This window comes from Hyperolius riggenbachi, chromosome 1, assembly GCF_040937935.1.
Source record: "Hyperolius riggenbachi isolate aHypRig1 chromosome 1, aHypRig1.pri, whole genome shotgun sequence".
Taxonomy (NCBI): Eukaryota; Metazoa; Chordata; class Amphibia; order Anura; family Hyperoliidae; genus Hyperolius; species Hyperolius riggenbachi.
The window spans coordinates 563,204,651-563,223,105 of NC_090646.1; the positions used below are offsets into that span (position 1 = coordinate 563,204,651).

Consider the following 18,455-nt stretch of genomic DNA (forward strand, 5'->3'; position numbering starts at 1 on the left):
CTGCCAGGCAACTAGTGTTGTTTAAAAGGAAATAAATATGGAAGCCTCCACATCCCTCTCATTACAGTTGTCCTTTAAAACCTTAAAGTGGGTTAACTCAGAAAAAATAGTTATAAAATAAAGTGTGTCGAAATATATGTAAACAATAAATTTGTCCATATATGTGCCACTATAGATACTTTTTTTGCTCTCCAGGGTGCTGTTGCTGTGTAATAGGAAACTTCCTCCGCTTGAGGGATTGTATTTGTTTTTTCCCTCCAGCACTGTATGTTTATATTTCCCTCCCACTGACAGTGGAAGCATGTCTGGAGAGACAGTATTTGTGGGTTCCCAACACCAACTTTTATTTGTGGTGTACAAACTTTTTACAATGTTTTATAATATATATATATATATATAAATATATATATATAAATAAAATCGGATGTATGTGTGCCACGATCACTCGAAAATGCCTTGACTGAATTGTACGAAACGTGGTATACAGATCCCTTACTACCTGGGATGATATGTTCTGGGGCTCTCGCGTCCCCCCTGCACATCTGGGCGGAGCTACAAACTGCAAATCAGATTTAACCCATTCATGTCAATGGAAAAAATGGAAAAGGCTGCCATTTTCACAATAATCAAGCCCCCACACTTGGCACAGTTGGTCACTTGGTGACCAAGGTTACAAATCCAGGAAAAGTGAGCATAAAACAGCTAATCAAATTTCAGCCATTTATTTTAAATGGGAAAATGTAAACTCTCGGCATTCTTACACTGTTAATCGCAGGGTTTTCAAACTTGCCACACTTCGTCACTGGGTGGAGCCTACAACAGCCAATCAAAATTCACCTATTGATTTTCAAGGGGAATATTTTAACTTCTGCCATTCTTACACTGTTGATGGCAGAGGCTTCAAACTTGCTACAGTCGGTCATTGGGTGACTGGGGCCCAAATTCACTAAATGGGCAGAGCCACAAACAGCCAATCAGATTTCATTGGTGGATAAACTGCTTCCATTCACACATTTTTGACGCCAGGAACCCGAAAGCTCACAAACTTGGTCATTGAGTGACTGTGTGTCAAGGTTACACAAAGTGGGCAGAGCCAAAACAAATTTCACTGGCAAATATAAACTGCAGCCATTCTTACACTGTTAATGGCAGGGTTCTCAAACTTTGCCCAGATTGTCACTGGGTGACTGAGATTACTTAAGGAAGTGGGTGGAGCCTAAAAAAGCCAATCAAAATTCACCTGTTGATTTTCAAAGGGAATATTTAAATTGCTGCCTTAAACCTGCTACAGTGGAACATTGGGTGACTGGGGCTCAAATGCTGAAGAGGGGTGGATCCACAAACAACCAATCAGATTTGTTTAATTTCTATGGCAATATACAAATTATTGATGCCAAAGACCCAAAGCTTACAAGCTTGGTCATTGAGTGTTTGTGTATTAGTGTTAGAAAAAGTGGTGGAGCCAACACCAGCCAAATACATACCCAGGCAATGCTGGGTCATCAGCTAGTATGTAAATAAAATAAGCATAAACAAAATCTTGCCACTGTCACACTTTATTTCCCAGCTGATTAGTCCTCTCAGCCAACTCCTGGTGTGGATCCATGTGCTCACCTAAGCACCTACCACAGGGAGGACACAAAATCCTGGAGCAGATTAAGGTGGCAGTGCAAGTGAGAGGAGTCTAGGACACACATACACAACACTTATCACTTTCTTAAGCTACAATACTCACAGGAAGATGCTTCTGGGGAACCCACAGCACTGTGACCCGACGAACGAGCGTTCCCTGACCCATCTCCCTACCGTGTGAGTATGCGACGGCACACGACAGGCACGAACGAGAGCTTAAACGATCGTGGCACTTTGCCCATGAGTAGTCGGGGATCTTAACCATTATTGCAGCTGGGAGAGGAGCCTCACGTCACCAGTGGCAGCTGCTACAGCCGCAGGGACGCGCCAGTCACGTCCCTGCAGTTTTGGGGGCTGTGCACGCCATTGTGCAGGCAGAAGCTTGCGAACACGATTTTGCCAGCAACTGGGGGGATTGGCTGCAGGGGACAAAAGTCCCCTGAGCCAATCCATTCTCGTCCGCCAAGAATAATCACTGTTTTTTATCAAAAACAGTGATTATTTTTAAATACAACCTCCGCGCTGTCTTCCGCTCGCTCGTTTCTGCAGCTACCCGCCGCCGATCGTCAGATTAATGAATGGGAACAAAGCTCCCATTCATTCATCTCCCCTCCAGGCCACCGTGATCGCAGGCATCAATGGATGCCTGCGTCACTTCCTTAGTTACATAGTAACTTATTGCTTTTTATGTAGCATACTTATTGTACGCTTATAGGAAGTCCTGTGTGAGGACATCTTGTGTCCAAATTGTAAAATTACACCTACAGGCATTAGGGACTGAATTTTTTTTTTTTATATGTATGACAAGAGGGTATATCATTTTTTAATTATGGGCTTGTAAATAGGGATGGATGTAAAACTGAAAAAATGCACCTTTATTTCCAAATAATATATTGTCACCATACATTGTACTAGGGATATACAATGGATATAATTTAAATTTTGCAATAACCGGGACAAATGGGCAAATAAAATGTGTGGCTTTTATCCACAAAAGAATGTTTACTTTAAAAACTAATCGCCGAAAACTGGGAAATGTTTTTTTTTTTTAATTATTCCCGTTAAAATGCATTTAGAATAAAATAAGTCTTAACATAATGTACCACCCAAAGAAAGCCTAATTGGTGGCAGAAAAAACAAGGTATAGATCATTTTGTTGTGATAAGTAGTGATAAAGTTATAATGGAATGAAAGGAAGGAGTGCTGAAATGTGAAAATTTCTCTCATCTATAAGGTACAAAGAACCCGCAGGCTGAAATGGTAAAAGAGCTGACCCACCATGACGGACGTAATCCCCATCACAAAACATTGTTTGTGAAATCACGTACACGTACCCAAATTGCAAAATTGCACATTTCGCTCATGTACAAGTGCAGATACATGCAAATCATAACCGAAATACAAATATATGAGAGCAGTAAGTCCATGCACAACATTTCTTCCTCAGGTACCCTGAAACCTGGACAAGTGTGTGATATGGTTATATTTTTGCTATGGGTTTGTACTTTTCTCTTTGGTATCATGTTAGTGTACTGGTTAACGGCTCCGCTTCTGATATAAGAGACCAGGGTTCGAATCCTGGCTGAAGCCAGTACCTATTCAGCAAGGCAAAACTCTCTTACGCTGCAGGGTGGCCTATTGAGCGCACCCCTAATGGCTCATTCACGTTAAATCCGAAAGGAGAAAGGAACTACACAAATGTAAGCATTATTATTACTGCGAAGTTAAAGGAGGAAGAAATTACAGTAAATATGTAAACACACCTGGCTTGATTTTTTAACTATACACTGGACAAGACGATAGACAAGTTCCACTTTTTCATTATCTTTCAATTTTTCTTTTATCTGCTGTTCCAGCAGCTGCCAATGAGAAGCACCTAGGACAAATTATAGTTATTAGAAACAAGTTTAAAAAAAACCCACAAAGAATATGAAATCTTTTTTTTTGCATTGGTTTTCAATAGTTAAGACCACATAACTAGAGCCACTGTGTAGAATATGTTTAAAAAGTATCTGGTAATAAACCTTGACAAGGTGATTGTTAAAAGTCACCCCACAAATAAATGACAGAAATCAACAGATCTCTCTCTACAGTTGGTCACTTGGTAACGAAGGTTAAAAATACAGGGAAAGTGGGTGGAGCATTAAACAGCCAAACAAATTTCAGCCATTCATTTTAAATGGGAAAATGTAAACTGCAGCCATTCTTAGATTGTTAATTGCAGGGTTTTCAAACTTGGCACACTTGGATTAATATTCAGGAAAATGTGTGGAGCCTACAACAGCCAATCAAAATTCACTGCTGCCATTCTTACACTGTTAATAGCAGAGGCCTAAAACTTGTTACAGTTGGTCATTGGGTGACTGACGGTCAAATTCAGAAAAGGGGACGGAGCACAAAACAGCCAATCATATTTGTTTGCTTGATTTCAATGGAAAATTTTAAACTGCTTTCATTCTCACATTATTGATGCCAAGGACCCCAAAGCTCATGAAACTTGCTCATTGAGTGCCTGTGCGGCAGGATTAAAAAAAGTGGGCAGACCCAACAACAACCACCAAATACAAATCCAGGCAACGCCGGGTCATCAGCTAGTGAAATGATAAATGACAAATGACACATATGCTGTTTTGTGCGTCCATTTGGGTTTGGTCTGCCGTTCTGTAACGATTGGTGTCAGCACGCAGAGAGAATCTGATTATTGGTGATCTGCAGTATCACCAAGAATGCAGATATATACCTGATTATTGATAATCTGCAGAATCACCGATAATACAGATATATTGCTAACCTCTGGACACCTTTTGGTATGTGAGCGTTTGGTGCAACAGTAGTACTTTGAGTAATGCACCTGCAGAGCAGGTGATAATAGACAGTAAAGAGACACTGCTCTGAGAGCACAGGCACCTTCCAGCAGCCGGAGACTCCTCAAGGGGTGGAGTCAGGCTGAAGATAGGGAAGGCCAGAGAGTGAGTGACACCTGAAGGTGGATGTCACTATCTGGTCTGGAGACTATCTCTTAATAGGAGATATAGCTCTCGAGGTTGGCCTCGCCAGGTCGGCAACACACTGACAAATAAGTACAAAGACAGAAGGTTGATTCGGTATCCAAGGCAAGCAGGGTCTAGCAACGGAATATCAGATATGCGAGGTACCGAATCAGAAGACAGAGGAGTAGTCAGAAAAGCAATAAGTCATAACAGATATCAAACAATGTCTAGTCTTGGTGCGAGGTCCATGGTTTCAGCACCCTGGAACTAGTCTGAAGAATAACACAGATGATAATAAAGTTCCCTAGTCTGGGTGCGAGGTCCGTGGTCTCAGCACCCTGGAACTAGTCTGGAGTATAACACAAATGATAATACAGTTCCCTAGTCTGGGTGTGAGGTCCTTGGTCTCTACACCCTGGAACTAGTCTGAGCATAAACAGAATAACAGTTCAAGTAATCTGGCTCAGTGTGAATTCCCAGGTCCCCCTGGTTCAAACACACTGTAGGATCTGACTGAGGTCTGAGTGCTTCCACGTAGTGATCGCAACGGCAGACAACTTGCAACTGGCCAGCAGAAACTATATATAGAGTAGTGCTCTCCAGCACCACCCCTAATTGCTCAACCAATAGTATCCTGTTTAGGAGTCAGCTGATCGGCGTGGTCAGCTGACTCTCCCTGCCTAATATAAGAATTCTGCCGCTCAGCGCGCGCGTGTGTATTCCTAAGCCTGTGTGCACTAACAGACCCAGCCACACCAGACACACGCTGCCGCATGCAAACCGCCGCGCAGGACGCAGAACCAGCCGCCTGACTGTTGTTGCATGCGGCGGCTTTTCCGCGCTCCGCCCTGCCACTAGACACACGCTTCCGCGTGCAAACCGCCACGCTGGACGCGGAATCAGCCGCCTCCTCAGTAGCACACGCGGCGGCTTTTCCGCGATCTCTCACAGTACCCCCCCCCCCCCGAAGAAGGAGTGGACTCCGGACATCTCCTGCCCGGCTTCTCAGGATGTAAGTTATGAAACTCCTTTTTCAATTCCTCTGCGTGCATGCGACATTCTGGCACCCAGGTTCTCTCCTCAATGCCATACCCTTTCCAATGCACTAAATACTGCACGGAATTCTGCACAAGCCGGGAGTCTAGAATCTTCTCAATTTCATATTCAGGTTGGTCATCAATCAACACGGGGGGAGCGGAATCCACGTGCACTGCTGGCTTGAGCAAGGACACATGGAACGATCTTACACCTCGCATGCTGGTGGGGAGATCAATGGCATAAGTGACATCATTGATTTTCCTGCTCACAGGAAACGGACCCACAAATCTGGGACCTAACTTGGGAGACAGTTGCTTCAGAGCCAAATGTCGTGTGGACACCCAGACCAAGTCGCCTGGAAAGAATTCCCATTCTATGGAACGTCTTTTATCAGCTTGTTTCTTCTGACTCTGGAAAGCCCTCCTCAGATTTCTTTCTACCATTCCCCAAGTCTGCTTCAAGGACCTCTGCCAATCTTCCAGGGCTGGAAACGGAGTGGCAGCCACTGGTAATGGGGTGAACTTAGGTGACCTTCCTGTTACCACCTGGAATGGAGAAAAACCTGAGGAGGAGCTCTTCAAGTTGTTGTGTGCAAATTCTGCAAATGGCAGGAATTTGACCCAGTCAGTTTGAACATCTGCCACATAACATCTCAGAAACTGTTCCAGAGACTGATTGGTTCTCTCAGTCTGGCCATTGGTCTGTGGGTGGTAGCCTGATGAAAAAGATAGCTCCATGTCTAACTGATGGCAGAATGCCCTCCAAAATTTTGAAACAAATTGGACTCCCCGATCTGACACTATATTTTCCGGAATACCATGCAGCCGTAAAATATGTTGGATGAAGAGATCAGCCAATTCCTGGGCCGAGGGGAGTCCTTTCAGGGGGACAAAATGGGCCATCTTGCTGAAACGATCGACTACCACCCAAATGACCGTCATGCCCTCAGACCTGGGGAGTTCGCCCACAAAATCCATGGACAGATGGGTCCATGGTTCACTCGGGACTGGTAATGATTGCAATGTCCCAACAGGTGCCTGATGGGAAGGTTTGCTTCTAGCACACACTGCACATTCTCTTACATAGTCTTTGCAGTCAATTGCCAATGATGGCCACCAGGCACATCTTGCTATGAGGTCCTGAGTTCTGGTGGCCCCAGGATGCCCAGCATTCTTGTGGGAATGAAACAACTGCAGTATTTGTAGACGAAAAGGCAGTGGTACAAACATGACCCCATCAGGCTTTCCCTCAGGTACATCCTGTTGGAACGGACTCAATGTTTTTGTCCAGTCCCTCCAGGTCTCAGTGGCGGCCAGAACCACTTTCTGCGGCAGAATGGTTTCTGGATCTGAGGGCTGTGCTGTCTCTGGCTCAAAACATCTGGACAAAGCATCAGCTTTGATGTTCTTACTACCCCGGGTATACGTGATTACAAATCGGAATCTCGAGAAGAACAATGACCACCGAGCCTGTCGGGGGCTAAGTCTCTTAGCGCCCTCAATGTACTCCAAATTCTTGTGGTCAGTATAGACAGTAATGGTATGTTCTGCACCCTCTAGCCAATGTCGACATTCCTCAAAGGCCAACTTAATGGCTAGAAGTTCCCTATTGCCTATATCGTAGTTTTTCTCTGCGGGTGAAAACCTACGTGAAAAATAGGCACAGGGGTGTAACTTTCCCTGCAACCCAGAACGCTGAGACAGCACAGCCCCTACCCCTACCTCTGAGGCATCTACCTCCACGATAAAGGGGAAGGTGGTGTCGACATGTCTCAAAATGGGTGCAGTACAGAACAATTTCTTTAGAGTGGAGAAAGCAGCATGGGCCTCAGGGGACCAGTGGTGAGTATCTGCCCCTTTCTTTGTGAGACTGGTGAGAGGTGATATCACTGTAGAGTACCCCTTTATTAACCTTCTATAGTAGTTAGCGAACCCCAGAAACCTCTGGAGAGCCTTCAGTCCCACAGGTTGAGGCCACTCTAAAACAGCTGAAACTTTTCCAGGGTCCATGGAGAGGCCAAAGGTTGAAATTATGTACCCCAGAAAGGCAACAGAGGTCACCTCGAAAATGCATTTCTCCAGCTTGGCGTACAGCATGTTTTGTCTCAACTTCCGTAACACAAACTTGATCTCTGTGCTCTGAGAGGTTGGACGAGAAAGTTAGTATGTTGTCTAAGTATACCAAGACGAATTTGCCCACCACCTCCCTAAAGACCTCGTTAATCAGCTCTTGAAAGACGGCCGGGGCATTACACAATCCGAAGGGCATCACCAGGTACTCGTAATGCCCGTCGGGTGTGTTAACCCATTCAGGTTCCATGGTTTTCACGTGAGAAATGTTCACCTCCCATTTATTAGCCTATAACTTTATCACTACTTATCACAATGCACTGATCTATATCTTGTTTTTTCCGCCACCAATTAGGCTTTCTTTGGGGGGTACATTTTGCTAAGAGCCACTTTACTGTAAATGCATTTTAACAGGAAGAATAAGAAAAAAATGGAAAAATTCATTATTTCTCAGTTTTCAGCCATTATAGTTTTAAAATAATACATGCCTCCATAATTAAAACTCACGTATTGTATTTGCCCATATGTCCCGGTTGTTACACCGTTAAAATTATGTCCCTATCACAATGTATGGCGACAATATTTTATTTGGAAATAAAGGTGCATTTTTTCCATTTTGCATCTATCACTACTTACAAGTTTAAAATAAAAAAAATATAGAAATATTTCATCTTTACATTGATATTTAAAAAGTTTAGACCCTTAGGTAAATATTTACATGTTTTTTTTTTTTATTGTAATGGGTTTTTTTTTATAGTAAACATTTTATTTGGGTAGTTTTGGGAGGGTGGGAGGTAAACAATAGATTTATAATGTAAATGTGTGTTAATTTTTTTTTATTTTTTTTTCAGATGTAGTATTACTTTTTTGAGTTAGTTTACATGACGTCACTCTAAGCGTAGCACGCGCTTAGAGTGACACATCGGGAAGGAGACAGCCAGAAAAAGCACAGCTTCCGAGAGAAGGTGTCGCTTTTTCAGCGGGGGAGAGGAATCAGTGATCGGGCACCATAGCCCGATACATTGATTCCTTGGCTACCGAATCCGCGGCCGGGAGTGCGCGTGCACGATCGGCCGCGGGAGAGCGTGGTAGCGCGCATGGTTCCTGGACGTAGAAACTACGTCCAGGAACCAAAATAGGTTAAAGGCCGCCTTCCATTCATCACCGTCCCTAATACGCACAAGGTTGTAAGCACCCCTCAAATCCAGTTTTTTTTTTTTTTTGTTATACTGTTTTTATTGGTTTTTAACATCAGAATGTTCACAAAATTTCAAATAAATTTCAGTTTACAGTATTCAACATACAAGTAATGTGCAGAGATGGTCTGATATTGAGCAAGTTCTTATGAGATAAGGTATTATATGAAGTATTCAAAGTCACTTATTTTTAAGCATACAGAATAACATAAGAATATATTAGTTCTAATAGAGTCCAGTTTGGCAGTGCTCAAGTCGTGAATAACAAGTGATTAGAGTTTCTTTTGACCTGAGTCATATTAACTACCAACAAAGCCAAGGAATATAACCCATTATACTTGTTATAGAAGTTGAATTGAAGCATTTAGTGGAGTGAAATTACAGGTTTGCTTCATCGGCATAAATTTAAACCAACAGAAGTAAAGAACTATGTTTAAATCAACAACGATATGGAGATAGATAAGGTTAGGTTAGTTTGAAAGAAATAGAAAGAAAGGATAGTCGAGAGAAGAAGAAGAAGCAAGGTATAGAGTAGTATTCTCAGCTCCTATGATATATGGTGTGTCAGTGGTTAGCCAATTTTTTGAAGGGTGCAATTAGTTTAGATAGGTGGGTATGTAAAGGCCCAATGTTATATTGGGTAGTGAGAGAGATGTCTATGTGGTGTCACAGTATCTTCTCAGGCCTACGTTAATGATAGAAATTAAGAATCTATAGCTCATGGGGGCTGGTAGTCAGGTGAGGTGTAGGGCCATGAATCCCATATTTTATGGAAATTCTTTTCTTGGTCCCTTAGTGAAGCCGTAAGTTGTTCCATAGATCTGGTCCAGTTAACTTTAAGGATCACCTCGGAGATATCTGGTGGAGCTAGATTTTTCCATGCTGAGGATATGGCTAGTCTAGTGGCTGTTAGGATATGTGTAATTAGACGGTTTACATGTCTGTTTATGTCGGGCATTGGTTTACCTAATACCATATGTAGAGGATCAAGAGGAACCGTGATACCAGTGACGGATATAATGAGTTCTTGGACCTTGTTCCATAGGGGGGAGAGGAGGGGACATAGCCAAAAAATATGTTCCAATGTGCCCTTGTCATTACAGCCTCTCCAACATAAATCTGTTGTGTCTGGGTAAATTTTTGATAAAACTTCTGGTGTCAGGTACCAGCGAAAGATAATTTTGTAGATGTTCTCTCTGATTTGTACACATAATGACGAATGTTTAGCGTTTTCCCAAATTTCATACCAGTCATCCATAGATATGGTTTTGGAGAGGGAGGTTGACCATTTAGACATGTATGGGTGACTTGGAACCCAGGAGCCCGATTTAGTGAGGAGAAGTATATAGATTTGTGAGATTAGGCCTCTCTGAGATCCCGCATGTAGACACAGTCGCTCAAATAGAGAGATGGAGAGAGTGGTGTTGGGTTTACGCATAATTGAGTGTATAAAATGGGTGATTTGGTTATATCCCATAATTATTTGTGGGGTGAAAGAAGTTTTTTCTTCCAGTTGTGATCTGGTGAGAATTTTGCCTGTAAGAGGGTGAACCCAGTTGTTCAAATTGAAGTAACCCAATTTATACCAAGTGGTCATGAAGGACTCAGAGAGGCCTGGTTTGAAGTTAGGGTTGCCCAATATCGGTAGGAGAGGGGAGGGAGAGGACCTCAACTTGGCCATATCGACTGTAGTACGCCATATCTGCATGGTGAATTTAATTGTTGGGAGTATATGTTGTTGGGGAAGCTTTGGTGGTGGTTGGGACCATATTAAGGATGCTAATGAGACTGGCAAAATACTAGTTGCTTCCAGGAGGCCCCATTTTGTTTGGACTCTTAAACTAGACCACTCAGGCAGCTGTCTTAAATGTGTAGCGTAGTAATAATAGCGTATATGTGGAAGCCCGAGACCTCCTTGTTCTCTGGGTGAGAGTAATACATTTTTATGGACTCTTGGTCTTTTATGGTTCCAGATAAATTTAGAGAATTCAGATTGTAAGGTCTTAAGTTGAGAGGATGGAACTGAAATTGGGAGGGTTTCGAATAGATATAGTAAACGGGGTAAAACATTCATCTTCAAAGCATAAATTCGGCCTAACCAGGAAATCTTGTAGGCTGTCCATTTGTGAAGGTCTTGAAGGATTCTCTGGATGAGGGATGGGAAGTTAAATTTGTATAGGGTATTGTAGTGGGGGGTGAGGTGAATTCCTAAGTATTTAATGGATTGATGTTGCCATTTATAGGGGTAGCTTGATTGTAGGGAGATAAGAAGGTCAGTAGGAATTTTTATGGGTAGGGCTTCGGTTTTGTCTTGGTTTAATTTAAATCCCGATAATGATTCGTATAGTTTTATAATGTCATGTAGGACTGGAAGGGACGTGAGTGGGTCCATTATAGTTAGTAGGATGTCGTCCGCGAATAGGGATATTTTGAATTCGTATTTGCCCTGTGTGACCCCTTTTATGTTGATATTTTGCCTAATGGCTGCGGCTAGTGGTTCTATGCTGAGTGCAAAGAGGAGAGGGGAGAGGGGGCATCCTTGTCTTGTACCATTGTGTATTTGGAACGGAGCGGTAGGGGCAAATGGAAGTTTGAGTGAAGCTGACGGAGTGGAATATAAGAAACTAATTAAGTTGATGAAAGATCCTGTGAATCCTTGGTGGTCTAGAACTTTAAATAGAAATGGCCAGTGAAGTCGATCAAAGGCCTTCTCTGCATCCAAACTTAGGAGCAGGGAAGGCCTTTCGGATCTACCCATTAGAGATATTAGGTCAATGGCTCTGCGGGTATTATCTCCCGCTTGGCGGCCTACTATAAAGCCCACTTGGTCGTTGTTTATGAGTCTAACCAGTATAGGATTGAGGCGATTAGCTATTACTTTTGTAATAATTTTAAGGTCAGAGTTTAACAAAGATATAGGACGGTAGCTCTGGGGTAGTTGGGGGTCTTTGCCATCTTTAGGGATGACCGTAATCAGTGAGTTAAGGATAGAGTTAGGGGAGTGTTCACCTTTCATGATTTTGTTGGCCAGGGTTACTAATAATGGAGTTAAAATTGATTGGAAGTGTTTGTAGTACGAGTATGGTAAGCCATCTGGTCCAGGAGATTTGGATGATGGTAGTTTTTTGAGGACCTCTAGTATTTCAATTGAGGTTATAGGAGCGTTTAGGGCGGATCGATCTTCTTCTGTTAGCTTAGGGAGGCTAAGTTGTTCTAAGAAGGATGATACTTTATCTGAATATTGTGGGTTGTGGGAGAGATCTGGCAAGTTATATAGATGTTCATAAAACGAGGTGAAGATGTTAGCTATTTTTGTTGGATCATAGTGGACAGTCCCTTGGGTATCTTTAATCGAATAAATTGGCTGTTGAGTAGTTTGTGGGTTAAGCTTTCGGGCGAGTATAGTGTGTGGTTTGTTACCTCTCTCAAAGAACAACTGTCTACTCCATTTTAGGCTCTTTTCCAATTGAGATAATTGGATAGTGCGTATTTCTAATTTAAGTTGTTGAATGACTGAGAAATGTTCTTGCGTCGGTTGTTGTTTATAGGTAGAGATTGCTCTTGTGAGAGAGGTATTTAGTTCTATTAGTTTTTTGGAGGTGTTGTGTTTCTTCCTAGAGCCTTGTGCTATGAAGAATCCCCTTATGTAGGCTTTGTGTGTTTCCCAGATTAGGCCGAATGATGTGATGGAGCCCATATTTGTTTCAAAAAATGAGCGCAACTCCTCTGAGCAATCCAGTGTCAGAGCCTTGTCCCTTAGGAGGGATTCATTTAGTCTCCAGTACATTGGTTTGTGTGGGTTGGAAAGCCAGTTTAGTTCTAACGTAACCGCTTGATGATCAGACCAGGCTGTGGGGAGTATAGTGGAATCAGTTAGAATGGGAAGGATCGGTGCTTTAGCAAAGAAGTAGTCAATACGTGAATGGGAGGCATGGGGTGGTGAGTAGAAGGTGTAGTCTGTTGCTGTTGGATTGGCAACTCTCCATAAGTCTATTAGTCCAAATTTTCGGAGCAATTTTCGGAATTTACGGGAATTGCGATCGTGGGAACTAAAGGAGGATATAGAGGGTGCTTTACTTCTGTCTCTCGTAGAGGAGAAGGCCAAGTTGAAGTCCCCTCCTAGGATTATAGTACCTTTAGCATGTTTATGCAGTTTAGTAAGAAAAGACGACAGAAAAGAAATTTGTTGTGTATTGGGGACATATACATTTGCCAAAGTAATTGGCTTGCCCGCGAGGGATCCCAATAGTATCAAGTAGTGCCCTTTATCATCACAGATTGTTTTGTCTACTTGAAGGGGTAAACCTTTTTTACATAATACTGCCACTCCTGCACGTTTTTTGGGTCCTGATGCCATGTATGCATCTGGGTAATATCTGTTATGGAGACGTATAGAGTCTTGGGCAGTTAGATGAGTCTCCTGTAGGAGAACCAGATCTGCATCCAATCTCCGTAAATCTCTCAGAAGAGACATTCTTTTCTGTGGAACATTAAGGCCTTTAGCATTCAGTGAATATAGATTAACCATTATCTAATAAGTGAATTTCATCCCATACAGAATTGGCAACCACCTGAGAAAATTTATAGATGTTGTAAAAGAAGAGGGAAGTAAAGAATACATATGAACAAGGAAGAATGAAGGAATATGTATAGAACATAAACAAATAACAAAACATCACTGAAACAGTTTTAGTCGTATAATGGCCACTGTTCAAATTGTGGCAACATATTAGGGCAACCAAAAATGGTTGCATAAAGGAGAACTGTCTGAGGGTATCTGGTCCTCGTGGGGGCCAGATAGACTCATAAACAGCCCTCTGGAGGTACATGTGGGGGTCCAAGGGAAGCCTCCCAGAGCCCAGGATCCAGCACTCGGTTAAGTTTACTTATGAGGGATCAATACAGAACTTTGTGGGTTATAGCGGTATTGCTAGATAGAATAGATGGAATAATGAAATGTTTCCTTTCTTTTTTTTTTTTTTTTTCTTTTTCCTAGGTCTAGGATTTTTAACAAAGAGAGGTATAGGGTAGATCAGCTAGGTAAGGCCTCCATGTCATCTGATCTATCAGGATAGGTGAGGCTGCGTATAGGGGTTCTAGCCCAATCAGATATGTGGCGCATTTTCCGTGGTGGAGATCTGGCCAAGGGGGAAGAGGTGCTTTGGGCAATCGTGTTCGGTGGTAAGCGGAGGCCCATTTGCTTTAGAAACATAGGAGCATCATCTATGTCTGTAAGTGAGTATTGAAGTCCTTGTCTGTTCACTAGCAGGCGAAACGGGAATCCCCATTTGTAAGGAATCTTTGCGTCGGCAAGCAGCTGTGTAACAGGTCTAAGGGCCCTTCTCTTATTCAAGGTGACAAGGGATAGGTCGTTGAAGATCGAAAGTTCATCTCCCTTAAATGGAATTTTGGATGTGTTGCGTAAAGCTCGCATTAATGTTTCTTTTGCTTCATAGTAATGCAGCCTGATAATAACATCTTTGGGGCGGCGTGCAGTAGATTGTCTTTCTCCCAGGGATCTGTGGGCTCGATCCATGCGCCAGAATTCATCTGGTTGGTCAGGCACAACTGATTTATACAATTCAAGTAGATGGGGTATCAACAGGTCTGGTGTGACTGACATTGACATGCCTTTGATTCTGATGTTCTGTCTCCTGTCTCTATTTTCGCTGTCCTCTTGTGCAGCCCTTATAGCTTTCAGGTCACTCTGTATAATACGTTGCTCGTCCTCAATCTCCTGTTGTTTAATATTCAAGCCCTCCATTTTGTCTTCTAATGTCTTAGTGCGTTCCCCTAATGTGGTAATGTCCCCTTTAAGGTCTCTAATGGCAGAGAGTATTACCTGCTGTAAGGAGTCATGCAGGGATCGATAGTGTTTGTCCAGGGTTACCTCTAGCATGGATGCTGTCAGCGGGGTCTCATCTGAGGACTGGAGGAGTGAGCTGGTCTGATGCTGCTGCTGTGAGGCCTGTGATATGGAGGCAGAGCTGGCAGTCTCAGCGTGGCCGGCGCCATCTTGGCTCAGGGGCGGACGGACGAACCGATCCATAGATCCGGCTTGTGGGGCAGCTTTGGAGCCGGGTTTGGTAGCCATCTGCTCGGGCGGATGTTCTGGGACTGATCCCTGTGGTCGCCGCTCGGTGTCTGCGGAGGTGTAGCTGAAAGCGGCGGATTCTGTGCGGGGAAGGGCCGGAGCTCTGTCTCTAAGCGGCCATCTTGGATCCGCCGCGCATGCGCCTCCCCTCAAATCCAGTTTTGAAAAAATCTTAGCATTGGTGACTTGAGTAAACAAATCGTCTATTAACGGCAAAGGATAGCGATTCTTTACTGTAATTTTATTTAAGCCCCGATAATCAATGCAAGGCCGGAGGCCTCCATCTTTCTTTTTCACAAAAAAGAACCCTGCCCCGGCCGGGGATCGAGAAGGGCGAATAAAACCTTTTAGCTAAGTTTTCTCGGATGTATTCCTGCATGGCCAATTTCTCTGGCCCAGATAAATTATAGAGATGACCTCTAGGGGGCATACAACCAGACCTGAGATCAATGGGACAATCAAAGGGATGGTGTGGAGGAAGTTTATCTGCTGACTTGGGACAGAACACGTCTGCAAATTCTGAATATTGATCTGGAAATCCCTCCATGTGAATCTTGGTTTTACCAAAGGTTACTTTCGCAAGACAATGATGATAGCAATGGGCAGACCAGCTTGTTAGCTGACCCGTAGCCCAATTGATCTGAGGCGAATAAATTTGTAACCATGGCATGCCAAGAATGATCGTGGAGGTTGCCATTCGTAACACAAAAAATGATAAACTTTCTTTATGCAACACCCCTATTGTGACCCCTAAGTCTGGGAAAGAGGGTGATTACTTTGCAGAGGGGAATCATCCACCGCAGTGACCCGTATCTGTTGTTTTAGTGGGGAGATCGGAATCCCCAATCTCTTGGCAAATTCATAAACCATAAAATTAGCTGCTGAGCCAGAATCTATGAAGGCCTCAGTAGTCTCTGTCTTATCTTGCCAGGATATAGTGCAAGGGAGAAGAAAACGTTTGTCATCGAGAGGTAATGAATGCGCGCCTAGGGTATTACCTCCGACTACACCTAGGCGGCAGCGTTTCCCGACTTCTTGGGACAATTCTGTACCTTATGACCCCCCTCTGCACAGTAAAGACAGAGCTGCTCTGTTTCCCTGCGTCTCCGTTCCACCTGAGACAATCTCGACCGACCAATCTGCATTGGATCCGGTGGGGGTGAATCAGGTGGAGATGGAGCAGAAGGAGACGCTGCGTAGGACAAGTACCTCACATTGTTCCTACCCCAGGTCTGTCTTTGGTATCGTAAACGACGATCAATTCTGATGGCCGATGAAATGGCCTCATCGATGGATTTGGGCTCAGGATGACAACATTAGATCAGAAACTGCGTCTGACAACCCTGATAAGAAACAGTCTAAAAGAGCAAATGAGTCCCATCGAGCTGACACTGCCCACTTTCTAAACTCCGCAGCATAGTTCTCTACCGGACCTTAACCCTGCCGCAGCAACTTGAGCTTCCTTCCGCTCAGCGGTCGAGGCAATGTCCGGGTCATTGTAAATTATAGCCATAGCTTTAAAAAATTCCTCTACCGACGTCAGGGCCTTATCCCCCGTGGGAAGACTATACGCCCAAGTCTGGGAATCCCCTGACAATAGAGTCTTAATGAAGGTTACTCTCTGTGCCATGGTTCCTGAGGAATTAGGTCTTAACTCAAAGTATGATAACACTCTGTTTCTAAAATTCCGGAAGTCAGATCTGTGACCAGAAAACCTTTCAGGTACAGGCATACGTATGTCTGTGCTAGGAGGAGATCGCACGGTATCCACAGCCATCTGATAAACTTGTACAGTCCCAGACAAAGCGTTGAGTTGAGTTTGGTGACTGTCCAGTACTCGGGTGTAATTTTCCATCATAGTGGTGAGTACATCTAGACGGCTGCGGAGTGCGTCCATTTGGGTTTGGTCTGCCGTTCTGTAACGATTGGTGTCAGCACGCAGAGAGAATCTGATTATTGGTGATCTGCAGTATCACCAAGAATGCAGATATATACCTGATTATTGATGATCTGCAGAATTACCGATAATACAGATATATTGCTAACCTCTGGACACCTTTTGGTATGTGAGTGTTTGGTGCAACAGTAGTACTTTGAGTAATTCACCTGCAGAGCAGGTGATAATAGACAGTAAAGAGACACTGCTCTGAGAGCACAGGAACCTTCCAGCAGCCTGAGACTCCTCAAGAGTGGAGTCAGGCTGAAGATAGGGAAGGCCAGAGAGTGAGTGACATCTGAAGGTGGATGTCACTATCTGGTCTGGAGACTATGGCCTCAATTCACTAAGCTTATCTCCTGTCTTTAATAACTCTTCTAGAGTTGTTACCATGGTGATAAGGCATGTAGTATTCAGGAAACATTTTACCTCAGGCAAACCTAAAGTTAACTCTTCTGTCTTTAAGTTAACTCTTTAATCCTTAAAATAACTCCAGAGTTAAAGACAGGCTGTTCATTAACTGCGTGTGAAAATAACTACAGAGGAGGTAAATTAACTACAGAGGAGGTAAATTAACTACAGAGGAGGTAAATTAACTACAGAAGAGGTAACTTAAGGGTTGAAGAGATAAGATTACTCTCTTACTGTGTGGAGGTAAGTTTTCTCTTGCCTTATTATCTCCAGCATGATCTTAGTGAATTGAGGCCTATCTCTTAATAGGAGAGATAGCTCTTGAGGTCGGGCTCGCCAGGTCGGCAACACACTGACAGATAAGTACAAAGACAGAAGGCTGATTCGGTATCCAAGGCACGCAGGGTCTGGCAACGGAATATCAGATATGAGAGGTACCGAATCAGAAGACAGAGGAGTAGTCAGAAAAGCAATAAGTCATAACAGATATCAAACAATGTCTAGTCTGGGTGCGAGGTCTGTGGTCTCAGCACCCTGGAACTAGTCTGAAGAATAACACAGATGATAATAAAGTTCCCTAGTCTGGGTGCGAGGTCCGTGGTCTCAGCACCCTGGAACTAGTCTGAAATATAACACAAATGAAAGTACAGTTCCCTAAGCTGGGTGTGAGGTCCTTGGTCTCTATACCCTGGAACTAGTCTGAGCATAAACAGAATAACAGTTCAAGTAATCTGGCTAAGTGTGAATTCCCAGGTCCCCCTGGTTCAAACACACTGTAGGATCTGACTGAGGTCTGAGTGCTTCCACGTAGTGATCGCAACGGCAGACAACTTGCAACTGGCCAGCAGAAACTATATATGGAGTAGTGCTCTCCAGCACCACCCCTAATTGCTCAACCAATAGTATCCTGCTCAGGAGTCAGCTGATCGGCCTGGTCAGCTGACTCTCCCTGCCTAGTATAAGAATTCTGCCTCTCAGTGCGCGCACGTGTGTATTCCTAAGCCTGTGTGCACTAACAGACCCAGCCACACCAGACACACGCTGCCGCGTGCAAACCGCCGCGCTGGACGTGGAACCAGCCGCCTGACT

General features: G+C 43.7%; 1 protein-coding gene across 2 annotated transcripts in view; it reads right to left on the reverse strand.

The window, feature by feature from the left end:
* RHOBTB3 (Rho related BTB domain containing 3) overlaps positions 1-18,455 on the reverse strand; it is a 128,523-nt gene that overhangs the window by 40,456 nt on the left and 69,612 nt on the right. For both annotated transcript variants that reach the window (XM_068247500.1, XM_068247501.1), the window contains exon 7: positions 3,396-3,508. In XM_068247500.1, the coding sequence (XP_068103601.1) occupies positions 3,396-3,508 (113 nt within the window). The remainder of the gene's footprint in view (positions 1-3,395; positions 3,509-18,455) is intronic.